We start from the raw sequence: 18,617 nt of genomic DNA on the forward strand, positions 1-18,617 counted from the left end.
AGGGTTGTGGCCACCTCTTCACAGTCAACCGTCCAAACAAGTGTAGCTCTTAGAGGCTAACACCATCTATTACAACAATGGTCTACCCAATTCTAGCTCTGAACTATAGCTTAATCTCTTTAAAAAAAAGTCGGAATATCAAAACTTAAACCGGAAGTCCTTCACAAAACATACCCAGACCCGCCAGCAACAACCCCCCACTCCCTCACTCCCCGACCATCCTCCAGCTCGACACACCACCACAGCGCGTCCCTCGCTTTATCCACCTGTCCACTCTCCTCATACGCCCGAGCCAGCGCAAGCCATGCCTCGGAGTTGTTCCATCCGGTACCAAGACGCGTAAGTGTTGAGAGCAAGCCGTAGGCACGATCACGCGCGGCGAGACGGTCGTTGAGTGGGAGAGAGGTTGCTCGGTGTGGTGGCGGCAGTTGTGGGCCCAGGAGTGAGGATTGTGTTTGTGAAGGAGAAGCATATTGCTCCGGGGGGTGGCCATTCGGTTTAGCGTGATCAGAGGTGGATGATCCTGCTGCTGCCGACGCTGATGTCGAGCGACGTGGCTTAGGTTTTGTCGGGGCCAATCCGAGAGGGATGGATGGTAGCTCAGGAGTCTTTATTGCCGTCGTTTCAAAAGTGCCGGTCGCCTTGGCCGGTGTAGAAGAAGCCGCGCCCTCCTCAGTCAGTGACAAACTGCTGAGATCGAGGCCCTCTACCGGGGGCGGCGGAAGCAGCTTTTCCGTATAAATATCCAAAAGGATATTGGAGAGCCCAACGATGGCACCGGGATGATCTTGAAAATGCGACAAAGCCGTTTCGTAGTCTGCACGGGCTTGGTATAGCTTGCCACGAGCCACTGACAAATGGCCCATCTGTCATGGAGTCAGCATAGGGGACACATTGTAAAATGATCAGAGGTTAACTCACCTCGGCCCAAACGTCAGCTAACACCTCATCCACACTCTTCTCCATGCCCCATCCCGCCTGCTTGACAGACAACTCCCCTGACCCATCATTAACCACTTCTTTTTCCAGGCTCTCAGCAACAAACAGCGCCTCAGCAATAGCCTTCTGAGCATCCTCCAGCAGCTCAGCCCGTCGATAAAAACCAGCGATCGTTAGCCACACCTTTACAAGAATAACCTTCCTGCGCCGACGACTATGGTCAGGTGAAAAAAGCACATGAGGAAGCAACTGAGGGAACGCTCCAACCAGTCCAACACGCAGACCAGCGAGCTCATCCTGGTGGGTATTGGTTGCGGCACGCGAACGCGACCTCGACCTCGCCCGGATGGCGCTAGAGTCGGCTTGTTGCGGCACCGGAGGGGGCGGCAGGGAAGTCATAGGTGGGGGTGATCGAAGGGATTCCGAAGGATTATACTGTGGGAGATTGCCGTCGAAGGCGGAGAAATCGAGTCGCGGCACGGGTGGCTCGCTACTGGCAGTACTGACAGCCCGAGCCCGGCTGGCACTCCTATCACGCTTGCGCAGGCTGTTGCGGCTGCGACGCCTGCCGCTCTCAGCGTAAATTGATCTGTTGCTTGCGGAAGGATCGGCCACCTGACCGTTGGCCGTCTGAATTGTCAAGGTGGTAGTAGCCGTGGTATGGGAAGTCTGAGGACGAGAGGGACCCGGCTCGTTGTGGTTGAAAGTGGTTGCGACACTGTTCTGCCTTGTCCGGCTGGACTTGTCGCCTTTACTGCCAAAGATGCTGTTCCTGTGTGTGCGGACAGTGGCAGCCGTCTTGGGCGGTTCGGGTTTAGTGCTGAGCTCCAGCTTCTGCTCTACTTCCCCGAATAACCTCGGGTACAAAGAAAGGAGCTCAGTGCTCGCGTTCACAGCAACTTCGGGCCCTTCAAGCAACTCAAGGATGGCAAGCTGCGTCATCTTGATCCGCAGAATGCCTTCCTTCTCGAAGTCATCCATCTCATCCACGATGCCATCGGTCCCTTTCGAAGCTTCGGCTTCGTTGAGATGCTCGCTCCGATAGGGGCCATTGATACCTCTGCTTCCAAATAGCACATATGGATCCTTGAATTGCTCGATTGCGCCTTCGCAGGCTCGGGCAGCCATGATGAACTCTTGTCTCGCGCTAAGCAGCAGTGCCAGGAGGTGCCAAAGAGGGATGAGTGACCGCTCTTTCCAGTAAGGACCAAGTCGCAACTCTGGGTTTTCGCCAACAGTCGTGGTCTCGGCTAGGAGAGAGGTCTTGACCAACTCAACAGCTGCAGACAGCTTGCGCTGTTCTGCATAGAGGACACCTAACGTGAACACAGCCTTCACATCGACCGCAGATCCGTATTGTGGGGAGATAGATCGACGAAGACACTGGATGGCCTTCTCTTGGATGGAAGCGCGCTGCTCTGACTCATACGTCATGCGTGCCCATTGGGCCTGCGCCAGACCAATCGACTGCCATGCCAACGCGAGGATACGTGGAGAAAGCTCTTGTGAATGCTGATTACCGTCTGTAGCAGTTTGGTTCTCATACTTCTGGACCAGTGTCTCCATCTCTTCTGCGAGCTTCCGGGCCTTCTCGGCAGCCTCCCTACCTCCATACTTGCAAAGTGCCGAGATGCAAGCCGAAATGGTCTCGAGAACAGTTGCATCGCAGTCCAGGGCTGGTTCCGGATGACCTGTCTTCTGCACTCTTGCTTTGCCCTTCTTGACCAGTTCGAACCAGGAATCGAAGGCCATGAAGGCAAGGTCAAATTCAGCCACAGCGAGGTGTACCCTGAACATATGGCGCAAAATGGCAGTTGAATGGTACGTCTTGGCCGCAGCACCATAGAGGGCATCCAAGGTGCTGCGGCAGAGCGCATCCCTACCACCAGGCCCAAGGTCGTGCTCCTTCCAGCCGCGTCCATTGAGGACGGCCCAGTTCTCCATCATCGCGCGGACAAACTCTTCGACTTCGGCCCTCTGTTCGTCAGCCCTGGGGAAGCGGGTCTCGGAGAAGAGCAAGCCCTGATAGATAGTTTCGACCTTCTTGAGCTCAGCTCTGAGGTGGCTTCTCGCAGAGCCTTCATTGGTCACAGCCGAGTAACCAGTCGGAAAGGGCAGATCCCTTTGAAGAATCTCGGACAGAGCAAAATAATATTCTGCCCAAACCTTCCTCCGAGGTACGCTCCCACGGAACCCATAGCCGCCTGGAGAAACGACACTCTGCTTCCCAGCAGCCCAGTACCTCGCCCAGGTTCGGAAAGACGCCAAACAGTCTGTATCCGTCAACGAGAGAGCGCCTTCCCTTAGGGCCTGGCTTGCGAGCATGCAGAACTCGGTCAAGAACAGCTCGGCCCAGTAGCGCATCTGCTGACGGCTCTCAGCCGGGCCAGCCTGCCAAACACTGCTCAGGCCAGGGAGGGCAGCCTCAAAGGCGAGAAGGGCGCCATCACGCTGACCGTCACGAGCCATACAATTGGCCCGGAGGTATGCAGCCTTGAGACCGCAGACCTTAGTCCATTCCGGAGACGACGGAGCCGCGCTCTCACCTGCCACACTGTTCTGATCACTGTCGTCAATGCCCTGGGGCAGACGGCTCAGAGCACCAGCATAGTCGCGTGCAACCCATAGTAGCCAGCCAGCACATACTCGGGCCTGGAACCGGTCCTCTGGGTATCTGTTCTCGTTCTCGATCGCGGTGAGGAGCGAGGGAAGTTGCTGGGCAGGGTCGATGCCTGGGAGAGATGAGGAACTGCCGGGGTCGGAGGGGCCCTTGAGGTTGGCCTTTGCGACGGCATGCTCGATCTCGGCGGTTAATGTGAGGCCTGGTGAGAGAGTCAGTTAGTGGATGTGACTGACGAAGAGGCGGGCAAATGCGGCAAGGGGTATGTACAGGTGCGGTCTGGGGCGTGTTTCCGCACCTTGCGGATTAGCTCAGGCACGGCATCCCAGTTATCATCGCAGCGAGCCTCGTCCAGTAGCTGTATGTAATGAGCGGCCTTGGTTGCGTCGGGCTGTCGGGAGTTAGCTGGGGCGTTCAGAACCGGTCTGGAGGAAGGGTGCGGGCGCAGCTCACCATGTTGCCTGATATACACGCCAACTCGCACTAAGACGATGGACGGAGACAGGACATGCGGGCGAAAGATCGGCGTACAACAAACGGCTGGTTTTATTCGGTGAGGCAATGGAATGGATGGACAAAGCTCTGGTCCGATCGTGCTGGACTGATGCTGAGTTGATCCGTAATCCACAGGGATTGGGACGAGGTTGGCACCAGTCAGGGCTGGGATCGGAGATGGCGGCAACAAGCCCGCAAGCTAACACGCGCTCCAGGAGTCCAAATGCGAAGTTGGCAGTTCGGCTCCATAAACCGATACAGCGGCCAGTGGGCCTCGTCAATTGCTGGGTGGATCTGCGCTGCAGCACCCCACTGTGCCCCACTGCGGCACATGCAGGCACCAACGGCGCGCTGGGATTGGCCAGCTTGGGCTCTTGCAGGGTCCAGCTACCGTTTGGGGCAGCTGGGGGAAAAAATCTCCAGCAATGAAAGTTAAGGTGAAGATGTGGTTTGTGTAAAACAGAGAGTATCAACACTCACTTGAGAAAAACCCTAGGATATCTCACTACACAAAGTCGACTTTGATTCGTAGTGATTACTGGTATCTATAAGTCTCAGGTGGAATCTTAACTACAAATCCAGGCAGTTTGATCTTCACATTGAGCATCTACGTATTAGAACTCTTTTCGGCTCAATCCCTCCATCATGACCGCACCGCCCGACCTCCGGGTGGTCTGCCACAGACTAGCCTCAACACCTGTCGACAGCCTGCCTCGTCTATGCCCATTGCTTATCAATCATGTCCTTCGCTGCGGCGGCCCCCTTTCAGAACCTCAAGATGCTAAGGGCAAAGACAGGACTTCTGAGACGGCCATGCTTGTCCACAAATTCAGAACTCATATCACTTCCCTGCTCACTGGCAAAAGCCCGGCCGGCCGTTTCACAGCAGTCTGTTTGATTAAGGCTGTCATTGATGTTGGAGGTTGGGAAAGTCTGCGGTCAGCAGAGCCCTGGATCCGCGGGTTGATCGGGGTTCTTCAGGTATGATCAGCCTTATGTGGGTCTAGTTCTTGACATTGTCACTAACTGCTCTTCCAGAAACCCGATCCTTTATCCTCAAAAGAGCTGAGCATCGTCACTCTAACTAAGCTTTACATCCTCCTCCAGGACTACCAGACTCTCATTCGTGAGATGGCCACGCCAACCCTTCCCGGATATGCAACGGCCTGTCTGCAGCTCATCAAGCCCCCAGCTTCAGGGCGGCCCCTTAAGGTGCCCCTGAACTTCGTTGACACAGTCGCATGGTCACTTTCCAAGCTTGTGGTCCTCTACTCTACCACTATGCGCCCATTTTCCGGCCAAATCAAGTCTGCACTCAGGCCTTATATTGCTCCTACTTCGTCTGATAATGTTGTGGTTCCCCAGAGCTTGAAGGAGAACTCACGGAATCTGTTAATCCTGCTTACCTACACGGCTCCGAAAAATGGTAGCAGTGATGAATGGGTCAAGGCCATCAGGGCGACAATACTTGACTGCCACACTACCGCCGACCAGGTTTTCCGAGCCGTACGCGAGTCATGGGAGTCAACTACAGGCTACCACATCCAGCCCGTCAACGCTACCGGTGAGCCTTCGGGTGGCGGCGATTCCGTTGACGAGCTTCCTCCGTGGAGTGGATTACAGGCTGGTGCTGAAAGGCTAACTGGCCTGCTGGAGTACCTTACTGCCTACTTCAACAACCCAACCAGAGCCCCTGTTAATGTGCCGTTGGGAGAGTTGCTCGACTTGACGACTAGGCTTACTCTTGTTATTCCTCCCTCTCTTGGTGCTGAAGACTCCATCGAGACGAATCCAGCCATTGGAAGGGATGAGAAGGCCGAGCTTTGGAGTGCGCTTCCCGACATCCACCACGCTGTGCTCCGCCTTCACTGTGCTATCATTCGCCGTCTTGAGGCCAATGCAATCCCCCTTGCAACTGACATCATTGACCAGATGGTGCGAGTCTCGACTGCGAGCAAGCAGCTTCCTTCGGTTCGCGAAACGGCCTACATTCTGGCCAAGGAAATCCTGCTTCTCGCTGGCTCGACGCTACCCAAGCTCACAGTCGACATTCTTATCCCTCTCATTCAGTCCTCTTGTCACGACATCCTGACCGCTGCTGGTCATGCCCAGCCTGCTCAGTCGCAGTCATCCGTCCCTGTCACCGCCTCTAAGCAACAAAAGTCATCCAGCCCGGCCCTTACCAACGCAGATGCCTTCCTTCCCGGCCAATCCTCCTCCTCTACCCCGAAAACTTCAACTGCCTCTCCGGTCTCCCAAGCCGCATCCGCCCTGCTCCCAACTTTCTTCACCCACCTTCCTCAGAAACACCTCCCTCCTGATATCCGTGGCCTGCTGGACCGCACCGCTATCCTGTCTCACAACCAGTCTGCTATGTTGGCCAGCTGTCTGCACCCGTACCGCGACAGCCGCGGCCGGTATTACCCCAGCATTCTTCCCTTCTTGGTCCGGCGATTCCCTAGGGATGAAAGCGTCGAGGTGTTGAGGAGCAACTTGGTTAAAGTAGGGGGAAGCGATGCAAGCAGAGGATGGGATTTGAGTAATGGTGTGACCAGAGATATAAGCTATGGCAGAGAGTTCGCTCAAGAGATGATCAGTGAGGAAAAGGGGGTTGTCAAGGAGGACGAAACCTTCGCTAAGGAAATTGAGCCAGTAAAGAGCACAGCGAAACCAGCGACCAGCGCCAACGCATGGGGAGTTGAGATGGAGCTCGACGTCGAGCACGTCAATGTTGCCCCCATCCCCGAGACAACGAATCCCTTCGCCACAGTCGTCGGCACTACCAGCCAGCCCTCCACTTTGATACAACCAGCCTGTCCGTCCTCTCCGCTCAAACGAAAGAGTGATGCAGAGGAGTTCGATGAAGGCAGCCGCCCCAAGAGAGTCGACACAGGCAAGGCTGTTTCGCACCCTCAGATGGCTGTCATCAGCTCTGTTCCCAAGCCAGAAGAGGACAAAAGCGATGAGAGTAGTGATAGCGAAGGCAGTGTACAGATTGACATGACGCTCGAAGACGATGAGGAGGATGAAGAAGAGGAAGATGAGTGATAGTTTGTGTTAGGATAGAGAAAATAAAAGTTTCGTAGAAGGCTTCGCTACACTGTAGACATATTAATACCAAAGTACATAACGCTTGGGTTTATATACCCAGCCGCCTCTTGCTTGAATCACACCGTTTCCCTGTAGAATGTCTTAATTCTTCATTGCCCCAGTTAAGCAGGTATCCATCCCACGTCAAGAGTAAGTCGCTCGAACGCCATAAACCAGATCTGCCGCTTTGCCGTTGCCTGTAATGCCTGTGTTGTTTACCATGGTAATTAAAACAAAAAATCGCAAACCCAGCCAGCCAGTTCCCGAAACCGTTTCGACCGGGAGTTTCAATGCATCGATGTACGAAATGGAACAGTTTAAAAATAAGCCGTGCTCAAGAAAGGAGGGAAGTCAATCCCTAAGCCATGCCCGCCTTTTCTCCTCTTTCTTTTGCCTTCTCTTCTCCTTATACATCTTCAACTCCGCCCTCGTTGGCTTCTTCCCTGCCCTCTCAGCCTTCAAACTCCTTCCATCATGCATGTTCGCAGCAGCATCGATGTCAAAGTACGCGCGCAGCTGTCGACGCGCCCGCGCCTCGTCCGAGTGCCGCTCAGGCCCCTGGTCTGCAGCCTGCCACTGACCCGTGCGCCGGTTGAAGAAGCCAGCCGTCACGTAATCTTGCTGATCCGCTTGCTGGGTCTGGTAGTACTGCTGCAGAATGACTTCTGCGGAAGACGTCGTCGCAGACGGGTCGGTCGCGGCACGGAAGTTTTGCGCGTACCATGCGTTCTCGTCGTAGGAACCGTGGATCGCCGGATTGTAGCCGCCAGCGATGGAAGCGGGATTGCTCAAGGCTTTCTTTGTGTCGCCGTCGCCTGCGACTTTAGAATCTGTTGTTGTAACTGTAGATGTAGCAGCTGGTCCATTTGCGCCTGGAACACGCGGGTTTTCTTGCTGCCAGACGCCCGTAAAGCGGTTGTAGAACCAGTAGGATTGGTCGTTCGGGTTCCAATGGTATTCCCAACCGTCGTCTTCGGGTTGTTCAGGGACCGGTTCGTCTGGGAGCGGAGGAGCAGATGGATCGGTATCGGGGACAGGCTCATTGGGCAACGGAGGTTGATCCGGGAGCGGCTCGTTAGGAAGAGGAGGTTGAATGGAATCTCTCTGATCTTTGTTCCTGCTGGCTGCATCGGAGCTGCTAGAGGGCTCGGCGGATAAATCGCGGTCGGAACCAGTGTACTCGCCCTCGTCGACCGAGTCTGAAGAGGGCGAGGGCACGTCGCCGGCATTCTCTGTGTCTGGTGGTCTGGCTTCAGGGTTCTGGAGCTCCGTTGTTTGTATCATGTCTTTTCCAGCTGCCTTCTCTGACTTAGAAATATCATCCGGCTTCGTAGCCACAGTATCCTGCGCTACAGCCTCAGGCGCAGAAGTCCGGACCTCAACTTCGGATGCCATTGCGATGGATGCAGGAGCTGTCGGCAGTAATGTTGGTGATCAAAAACCAGCATTGAACGCGGATCTGCCAAGGCGGGGAGCCTGCATTTTCTGTCAGTCCCTATGTGACTCTTTTACAGCCTTGCATGTGGCAACCGAAACAAGGAACTGTCTATACCTGGTCAAATGAAAAACTGACGAGACGGCGCTGTTCTCCCAGAACACGTGCAAACTGGCAAAGAGGTGCACAGTACAGAGTAGGAGTGGAAGTGACAATGCCAACAGTGTTGGAAGGTAGATGCAAGTATCCGAGTTTGCCAGTGGAAGAGGGGAGAGTTGGAGGAAACTTCGGCGATAAAGATTCTGATAGTTTTCAATCGGGGTTTGTAAGCGGCCTGTGCCTCCTGTTAGATCGGGTTCTGCACCCCTGCATGACAGCCGCAATCTCAACCCTAACCCCCTCATTGGCCCCAGCCACTCCACTTATCTCCCGACCTTCTTGAATGTCCCTTGCTCGTCGGGGGCCTTGCGGACCACTCAACGTTCGAGATGGAGTGGAATCAGGGCCTGAAAGACAGAAAAAGCCAATACCAACAGCATGGATCCATCGCGCCCACTGTACGCTGGCCCTCCCTCCGGCCTATTGGACTGCCGCAGATTTATGACCTTACGCAATCGCAGCGGTGTGGTGATCAGTGATCATCCGTGGTCACGGTAGAATCGGGCACCTAGCCCGAAGAGTGTGACCGAAGCCCTCCGCGGCTGAGAGCTGAACGAGCTCCGCCTGTTATACGTGGCCTGCTTTCTGCTCTCCTTGCTCAGCCTCCTGCTGATCATGGCAGCCCAAATAGCACCTGGAGGCATATATCACACCGTGACTCCGACGTGACTGGTTCGCGAGGCTTTCCTAAATACCGCGATCGAGTGTATTTATTTTGTGATATTTGCAAAAGCTCCCCTTAATATCTCTCTCGACTTATCTCGACCACATCTTTAGGTGTGCTCATCCAACATCTTTTTAGCCGAATACATCGCCAACTCTGCCCTTATATGGCAATATATTGATTTCCGCTCCCGGTCCCGTTTGCTACGCGTCTCAGTTACCGGTTGAGCCTCTTCCCGATCCATCTTCCGCGCGGGGTGGCACCAATTGCCGGGGAATGCTACATCTTGACTTTCTTGGCCCGACCCGAGAGTGAGGCACTACAAGAACGTCGTTTGCTTGTTAGTCGATCTCTGCCATCGATTGCCCTCGGCTGTTGCGGCTATCCAGCGACATTGACCAATCGGTTCAACCCCATCTTTATGGTTAATCACTACATCAACATAGCCCTCTGTTCCTGAGCAGCGTTATACCGGTGACACCCCTCCGAAGACGCCATCTGGGTGCAGTCGTTGTTTTCTTGCCCCTTAAATTTAGAAAATTCTACCCCGGCCTCTCGTTTGGTCTGGTTACCGCGCCGTCTATATTCTCTCTCTATTAGCTCTCACTGGCTTCTCCCAGACCACTCTGTTTCTTTCTGATTTATCCTTTGGACCGGTTGTCAACTACTGGCGCTACTCGGAAGCACCACGAGACCAATGAGACGACAATTGAGGGTTTCTTCTCTTCTCCTATCTGCTGCTATTCCCTTCGCAACGGCAGATCCTATTTTCGGAAACGACTCGTTCTGTGGCTGCTACCTCACCAATGGTGAGGAGGGTCACTATTTCTCTTACCACCGATTCTTTGACTTCCGCAACCTCCCACAATATGCCGGTGTACCCGATGTCATCCAGGATGCTAGGGCCAGTGCCGAAGCCGACCCGACGAGTTCGTTCTTTTCCAGCCGATCTTGGGATGACTTTTGGATGATCAACAACTGGAACAATTCTTGGCCCAACGCCTCGCGCTCGGACGTCTCTTACCTGATGGTCAACTCTCCTAACAATGTCTACATCGAGGCCAACTCTGACCCCGAGTCCGAGCCAGCAACTTGGCTTACCTTGCGCACCCAACGCCTAAGGAACTTCCAGACCGCGGCAGAAATCGAAACCCTTTCCCCCAACTACAAATACGTCTCAGTGAGAATGCTGGCCCGTACCCGCGGTGGCCCTGGTGCCGTCACCGCCCTGTTCACCTACCGTGTCGCGCCGACTCTGTCCGAGGTCCAAGAGAGCGATCTTGAGGTCTTGACTGGCGACCCACTGGGCCTCGTGAGATACACCAACCAGCCATCGTACACTGAAGATGGAGACAGCGTCCCTAATGCAACGAAGAATGTCACGCTGCCAAGGGGGCTCAAGTGGACGGACTGGGCAGTGCACCGACTGGACTGGACGCCGGGCATGACGACATGGTATGTCGATGATGTACTGGTCTTCCAGAGCACATTCCAGGTGCCAGAAGATGAGAGCGCCATCATCTTGAATGCATGGAGCGATGGAGGAGAGTGGTCAGGGAATATGACGGTGGGAGACGCGGCATGGTTGCAGGTCCAGTGGATCGAGGTCGTTTACAATAACACAGACCACGGGAAGAAAACAATCGGTGTCAAGGGCAAGTCGTGTCGCCGGGTGTGTAGTGTGGATGAGACTCCACAGCTAGGAACGCCAGTCCTTCTCTGGGAGAGTGCTGCTGGTGGGTTGCGGACGCAAGGAATGCATCTCCCTTGGGCGCTGCCAATTGTTGTTGGGTTCACAATGGTGTTAATTTCGGGAGGCTTACTGTAGGTGTCCAGGCCTTCCAACTTATTTTTATAATCTCGGGCGGTTATAAATGGGCAAATACCTTTCAGAGTTTTGTATAAGTGTACCAATTAATTTATGATGTTTAGACAATTACGTAGTCCCAGGTGAAAAGAAAAACTGAAGTTCCGGGGGGAAGGGGGGGGAAAGGAACCAAACCCGCGGTAAAAAGAGAGACTCGTGAGGGGGAAAGGGCGGTTGAGATGAGAAATAAAGCAACAAAAACGTACAACACCCGGGATTCGCTGGTCGTCACCGACCCAACTACTAACCGGGCCCTCAGTGGCTTAACTAGGGCAGAGCGGACGGGATGCCGTGCTTTCCACTGGGTATGGTCGTACGTGCTAGACTACGTACTTAATTGTTGGTTATATTGCTGCCGAAAAGACGGTCCGCGACAAGAAGAGTGATATAATTCAAGTCTGTAGAGATTGAAGGGACTGTGGCTCAACATAGATCTCGGTTAATGTCTGAATACCGAATTTGGGTATACAAAAGTTATTCAGCAAAAGGTGCTGTCGGCTTGGGGACGAGGATCTTGAAACAGAGATCCCTGGTGTCGGCCGACGCTGATCGAATATAGGACTGATAGGTCGATCCGGTGTCACAAGGCTTCTCATCGGTGCGGACAATGGTAACTTTGGCCATAGTTTAGGATAATATCGATATTTCATAAAAATGGATGTTCTGTCTCATGACAGACTTCAGACAGGTAAAAGAGAGGTCATAAAGTGGTGGAAGGCGATGTAGTTATCCTCTTGCCTGCTCAGAGCCTTCTCAGATCTCCCAGAGAAACGTTCCAGGACTATTTTCAAACCATAGTGGACAAGCAGAGACTATTTGTCAAGGAATCTCTGCAGTCTCATGTACCAACCTTTTGATTCATCATAACAGGATAGGTTCTTATGTGTTCACCAATGCCCTGCGAAGAGAATTGGACATTGTGGTTAAACCCACCCGCCTGGTATCATAATGAACCCAGGTGATCAGGGATAACGAATAGCCATCACACCGCAATTCTCAAATTTGCGAGAGCTGCAAGTGAGCACTCCATGAAACTTCATTTCGTGACGGAGAGCATGCAAAATTGGTGTGGACGTCTATGGTCTACACCCCCCCCCTATCGTGCCACTTCTTCTCGCCCTCCCTCGCCATGATCCAGTTCTGGAACACCGTTTACTATGTTCATGCTCACTTATTTTCATGGTTTGCTGTTCTCCTAATTTTCGGTTGTGAACAAATGGATGTAACAGTTTTCTCGTTCGGAAGTGGAAATTGCCTCTAAAATACAGCATGTAAAGCAAAGCAACTCATCTCCTTCCCTCTATTCCGGCTTCTCTTTATCAATGCGGTTGCTCTCAAACTTACCTCAGCCCTTACACCTCCTCTGGTGCCCCAGCAATCCTGCCCTCTCATTTAAATCTTTGCCGCCCGTGAAACTACCGCACCTCTCAGTTTCGGTTCGGCTGAGACTCTTGCGCGTCTCCTCCTGCAAATGTCTGGGGATAACAGCGAGAAGAACATTGCCATTATTGATAGAAATGCCGCTAGGGACAACAGCACTTTCAGTCTTCGTTCAGAAGCTATTGCCGCTGAAGCGATAGATTACCCGGCAGCTTGGGGAGACGAGTGCTACACGAGCGTGGCAGCAGGAATCCAGGTGGTGGTAGGTAGAACAAATTAGGGAAGTTGATGAAAGATACCCTAGGAGTGCGGTTGTGGCATACAGCTATAGTCAGATACGTCGGCCTCTTTTTACACTGACATATTGCTGGCCTTAAGAAAGGCCTTACGACTAGCTCATTCAACCTATCAATTTTTCCTCTTCTTTTGTATCTAGATGAAGCCGGCGGCTGTGCGGTTGCTGCCAGGTGCCAGGGGCAACGCGTGAAAGTCTTCATAAGGGAACAGATTCTCATAAGATAGGGGACCATATCATAGACGACGCTTTTTGCGGAGGCCTCGACCTGTCAAGCCTAAATTCAACTCACCAGTTGGTCTCATAAGCCGTTGAGGACAAAGTAGCAGCTGTTATCTTCATGGGCGATCCAAGACATATATCCCTGCCTTCGTGGGCAATATATGAAATGCCACTGCTGGTGGTGTGAGTGCTGCCTCTGGATGCCTGATTTAGCTTGCCCATTCCAGAACCAATTCTCCTGTTTATGAATGCTACCCCGTTTCGATGCTTGTGCTAACTATATAGTTTGCTGTCCGTCCAGAAGGGTTCCGATGACCAGTGTTCGAGTGCAGGATTCAGGCATACTGTGACGATCTCGATCCAATTTGTTCAAACAGGACAGATCCAGATACCCATCAAGGCTATGGTTGGGTATATGACCAGCAGGCATCGGCGTTTGTGTTTCGAAAAAAAAAAGATTGGCTTAATAGGCGAGGAGTAGAGACATATGTCTCTTGATGTCTTTGTAGGCATATGTTGGTGCAACACAGTTGACCTATCTCCTCAATAGATATCCATGATAGCGTTACACCTCGCAAGACTAAGAACTCCTGACCATGGTGTAAGGGATTGGGTTGAGCACGAAAGGTTTTGTTTGTGGATGAGACATTGCTGCGAACCACACATTACGCCATGGTGCGGAGAGGCTGTTCGTTGCTCGGCACGGAACATTCAACGGAATGATGCCCATGCTGGTGGCCCCAGTGACAACTGCAGCGTTTGATGGCATGCGACAATGACGCAAACAAACGAATGGGAATTTGATCCAACGCCTATTAATGGGTTTGTTTCTTGAAGTTTGAGCGGGGAACCGAACATGGGCATTGATCTGAAACACCGGTACGGAGCATCTCGATGCTTGGCGTTGTTGAGGAACGGCAAGGAAGATGAGACTCCCAACGGAAGACCCCCGGAAAACAATACCATTAGAGTCCCGAAAAAACTAGGTTGCTTTACTCATGTGCACATAGGCATTGCAAATGACGCTGTGTATCTGTACGGCGGAGCCGTCAACCTTCCGGGCTGAAGGCATCTGCAACTGAACAATTGCTGACATGCTTGTCACCCTAGCGAGCGATGAAGAGGCCGTCGTGCTTCCGTTGTCTGTGGATGTCTGCCAAATTCACCTAACCAACGCGCCCGGGGTGACTACGAAGCTTAACGAGCAGAACTGACGACGCGCTCAACAAGGCATAGCCCGATTTTGCGCTCGTGTCTGCCAGCATGCCAATATTGGGGTCTTCTGGATCCAGACAGCACATCGTTTGCAAAGCCCTGAACTTCGATCGAGCATGTTGCACAACTGCTCCTGAGTCCTAAATTCTCAGCACATACCGCCGAAGGCTTTCGGTGCCACCCGAGTCCCTCTTCTTCGTGAATCTCGCCCACCGGCGTCGTCCGGATACTGGCCAAATCGGTCTTCCAAGTTAGGATGATTGCGTACGCCGTGGTACCGGTCACCGCGACACAACAAAAACCGTGTTCTCCTCCGATGGTTGTCTCCTTGTCCGGTGACAGACAAACCGAAAGCAGCCAGTCAAGTCGGAAGTTCGCTGCTTTTTGTCCTTCAGTTCTTCAGACATGTTCGGCAATGCCGACATGGCGACTTGCATGAGTTGATGGGTGATGATGATGCGTGGCGTGCTGTTCTGACGTTTGAAACTGAGCAGGCCGTCCCGTTGATGCCCCGCCATGCCAAGTTCATTATAGCTGGCGGTATCCCTGCCGTGTCATTGGGTCTCAGAATCTCTCGCCCTGCATAGTATAAAGCGTCCAAACTCCAAGTCTACTCCGAGACTCGCTCCATCCGTTGGCTATGGAAGCGATCTGCAGAGATCTATCCATCTCCAGGAAGCTTTTCCTGCCACTGAGGCTGGGGCAATGGCCTCTTGGTGTGAGGTTTTTTTTAAGCATCAACTTCACATGATGCTACAAATTCTCTGCTGAGTTTGGACATCTGTGGGCTGCTATGTAGTGTATTCAGCCCCCCAGTTTAATCTTCCACTTGGGAGGGATACTGGTTTCTCGGAAATATGCCAAAATGCCCTGTCTGTGGCTTATTTGGCACGATAGGTTCTGGTGATACCAGATAATTCAGGTCCATAACATTATCATGTTTCAATACTTGTGGCGGCTAGCCAGTCTACCTTCTTCTGGCAATGAGCACAACCAAGCTGCTGACACTAAGGGATTTTTCGTAGCCTGGTTTTTGACCCCTAAATGCATTCTCAGAGACGGATGAGTGGTTCCTTCTGTGAGCCTACGCCGCATACAGAGATTCCTGGCTTTCCCTCTGTCTATGTGTGCATAGGCAGTGATTCAGCAACATAGCCCGCCAACTCCAAGGCGATGGGCCTTCAAGGGAACTCGATGTTGCCATAACTATCCGAAGCACACTGTCGCTAAATTGTAATGTTGAAACTCTCTTTATCAACTGTGACCCAGATCCGGGCTCCACACCGCTTTGCACGTTGTAAGCCATATCCCGAGACTTGACACGGGAGAGCGCGTGAAGTCAAGGTTAGGATAGCCATTAACTCTCTTTGGCCAAACTTTTAGGCAACTGCAGAAAGTGCCGCTGTCCGAAGAATGGTTGTCGCGGAGAAATTGCGCTGAATATCCGTAGTGTATGTAGTGTGTGTATTGGGTATCAGCATCTCGATACGCTACGTGTAGTGTGGGATCCTTTGGGGAATTTGTGGAATCTCCTTTTCCATGCAGCGCCGCTGGCTCCAATGCAAAGGTCAAACTGAGTTCAGACTGGTTCAGCGCGGCACAGCGCGGCGCCACAGTCACTCTGCGTCCCATGAGATTTACGAGAGTGAATCAGCACAAAGAGTGATAAACAGCTGGTCTGCCCAGGCAAAGTGTATGTGTGTCAGGAGAGATGTACTGGCGTGCTCCAGTAAATTGGCTGTGACAGCTGCTGGCATAGAGTTTTGCGATCTCAACCAGGTCCGCATGAGCTTGGAAGGTGGCATTGCAGAGAGCTGCCCTAGAAGCCGGAAATGCGCTGGCCGTTCGCCATCAGCGTGTCCCACAGCGATTACAACAAAAAAGGGAGCCTGTAAATGTGAGAACGGCGCAAGTGATCCCAGATTTTCTAAATGACCGACGCGAATCCTTGGGTGTTTTTATTTTGGAATCGAGATGAGGTGCCCTTCAGCCTCCTTGCTAAGATTCAAGTTTAAATTGCTTTTGGAATCTACCGATTTTGGGAAGATCGAGCAAGATATAAAAACATGTTACTGGCTTTCTCTCTTGGTTCTTGCTGCCATCTGCCCCCAGCACTGGGCTGGCCAGAGCCCCGTGCATACCTTAAGTCAAGACCCACCCCCGTGCTGAGCTGGCCAATGGCAGGGAGCTTCTCCTGAGCCACGATCAAGGACCCCAGCCGACCTCTGTCCGGATTAACAAGGAAAAAAAGGAGGGGAGGACCCTGTTATCACCGCAGGGCTTGGTCCGAACTCTCCTCATGCGAGTCGCAACGAACAGCCAGCGAACATCGGCATGACAAACCGCATGTGTCATGGTTCGCAGTCAGATCAGGAGATCCCAAGACTGTCCTGGACTCTATGATCTGTGAAGCCGGCAAGCCTTGGAAGAGCTGAAGCACACACAGCTCACAGCCACTGTAGCCTCTGGTGGCAGAGACCGAAAGCCCCAAGTCGCCCACACCAGCGCGATGAAAGGAAATGGATCTAACATAGAAGCTCCACAGAACAATGGATGTTTCTGCTTCTGCGTCGAACAAGCGAGGAGCGCCCACTTCAAGAGTCCAATCGCGGTGGATGCAGCAAAAGGAGAACGCCCGCCACGCAGGGCCGTTGGAAGACGGGGGATATTGTTTGCGTGTACTGTGCCAACGCTCAAGGCAGTCTAGCTCAACGCGCTTTTAGCGTGGTACCTGCTTGGCTGGTAGTGGGCACTTGTCCCGATTTGTGAATTTGTGGGGTTCCAGGCCCAGACTGTGGGGCGCTGGACAGATCGTGTTGCCCAGGAGTTGCACTGGTTGCAAGGGTCGGGTGTCTTGGAATTTTGGTGTCGGGCCAGGAGAGAAAGGAATGGGAGGACCAATTCGTTCCAGGGGTTTCTGGCGCGGGCTCTACTGCTCTCTGTGCTTGTTGTTGCGCTTCCGTCCGGGGCAGGTCGGCCGCTTGCCCTGACTTTCCCGCAGCGTTGCCCATGGATGAGGTCGTGTGTTCTCTCCATCCACATTCACCCTGCTTTCCATCCCATAGCCTTGTGCTTACTTCCAAGATTGTCCTTCTCTCACAGCCTCTCTCCTCCATTCGTTTTTTTCCCCAGATTCCCTTCCCGTGGCTCCGCCCTTCCCTCACTCAAATCCCAACTTTGAACTCCTCGTTCCCCAGATTCCTAGATCCCCCCTCCCGTCCTTTCCAATTTTCTCTCTCGTCCTCCCCGTCGTGGCCAACATCCAGCCCGCGTGGACACCCACCTCGCAGTACATCACTTCGACTTCCGGGTCCTCTTTTTACCGGGCTGCAATCCGTCCCACCATCCGTCAGGCTGTCTCACGTCCTGAGCCCCCTTGAAGCTTTTTCTCTCCGGAACGCGTCGCGGAGTCTCGTGTCCTGCGTGCGTGGTGTTGTTGGCACGCCTCGCCTGATATTTTTTCGATTCCCAGCCCTTTTTGAAGCCTTCCTGGCATCTTTGGGTGTTCCATCTTGTTTGTCGGACACCCATTGACTGGACTGTTTTGACATCTACCTTCAAGTCTTTTTTTCCGTACATCTCTTGTGCTCCCAAGTCTGTTTGGAACGTCGCATTTCGCTCTGGGCCAGCGATTAAACCCTTATATTTTCTCTCACCCCTGGACAATTCTGCCGCCATACCCCCATCATCCACAATCGGCCACAAAACCGACGGAGCACGACTGCCATCCGCTCGCTTTCTTTTCATCTCATCAAATTCTAAACTATCAGCGTCCTGCAGACCTTCGATGTGCCGGGTTCAATAGTCGCAAATTTGCAAGTGTCAACGGTGGACACTGCGCAAACCTATCCTGTTTTTCAGGCCCGTTGAAGTCGCGAACCGACGAACGTCCACGGTAGCAGTGGACTACTTCGCGGACCACGGCCCTTCGAGCCATAAAAAATCACTTGCACTTGGCCGCAGGCGACCTTCGATTCTACTACTTACATCCTACAGTGTTCCCTTTGAGGAATTTTTGTGCCACCAAGCAGATCCATCTTTCCCTCTGAAATTATCTCTAAATATTTCGGACAGGTGAGTTAAATTGACTTGCTTGTCTGCACCTTATATTGCAAAGTCCTGATCGTTTCGCCTTGGAATTAGCGTGTGGTGACTCTCAAGGGCCGGGTGCTGACACGAGGTCCTTTGAACCAGATATCCATCCTTTTGACTCCAGATTTGAGCAATCTGTGCGCC

General features: G+C 53.0%; 4 protein-coding genes across 4 annotated transcripts; 2 read left to right on the forward strand and 2 right to left on the reverse strand.

The window, feature by feature from the left end:
- Positions 1-161: 161 nt before the first annotated feature.
- Positions 162-4,015, reverse strand: CTHT_0025140 (uncharacterized protein; the record flags this gene model as incomplete). The annotated part of the gene is made up of 4 exons (XM_006692911.1): positions 162-866; positions 922-3,761; positions 3,830-3,950; positions 4,013-4,015. 4 exons carry the CDS (start codon positions 4,013-4,015, stop codon positions 162-164), a joined length of 3,669 nt encoding a protein of 1,222 aa, XP_006692974.1.
- Positions 4,016-4,699: 684 nt separating this feature from the next.
- Positions 4,700-7,102, forward strand: CTHT_0025150 (uncharacterized protein; the record flags this gene model as incomplete). Its single annotated transcript, XM_006692912.1, has 2 exons — positions 4,700-5,035; positions 5,093-7,102. The coding sequence occupies 2 exons, from the start codon at positions 4,700-4,702 to the stop codon at positions 7,100-7,102; spliced, it is 2,346 nt and encodes a 781-aa protein (XP_006692975.1).
- A 393-nt stretch (positions 7,103-7,495) lies between these two features.
- On the reverse strand, positions 7,496-8,539 carry CTHT_0025160 (uncharacterized protein; the record flags this gene model as incomplete). Its single annotated transcript, XM_006692913.1, has 1 exon — positions 7,496-8,539. One exon carries the CDS (start codon positions 8,537-8,539, stop codon positions 7,496-7,498), a length of 1,044 nt encoding a protein of 347 aa, XP_006692976.1.
- Positions 8,540-10,099: 1,560 nt separating this feature from the next.
- CTHT_0025170 (hydrolase-like protein) lies at positions 10,100-11,230 on the forward strand (the record flags this gene model as incomplete). Its single annotated transcript, XM_006692914.1, has 1 exon — positions 10,100-11,230. One exon carries the CDS (start codon positions 10,100-10,102, stop codon positions 11,228-11,230), a length of 1,131 nt encoding a protein of 376 aa, XP_006692977.1.
- Between the last annotated feature and the right edge of the window lie 7,387 nt (positions 11,231-18,617).

Source organism: Thermochaetoides thermophila, assembly GCF_000221225.1.
Source record: "Thermochaetoides thermophila DSM 1495 unplaced genomic scaffold scf7180000011816, whole genome shotgun sequence".
NCBI classification, from domain to species: Eukaryota; Fungi; Ascomycota; class Sordariomycetes; order Sordariales; family Chaetomiaceae; genus Thermochaetoides; species Thermochaetoides thermophila.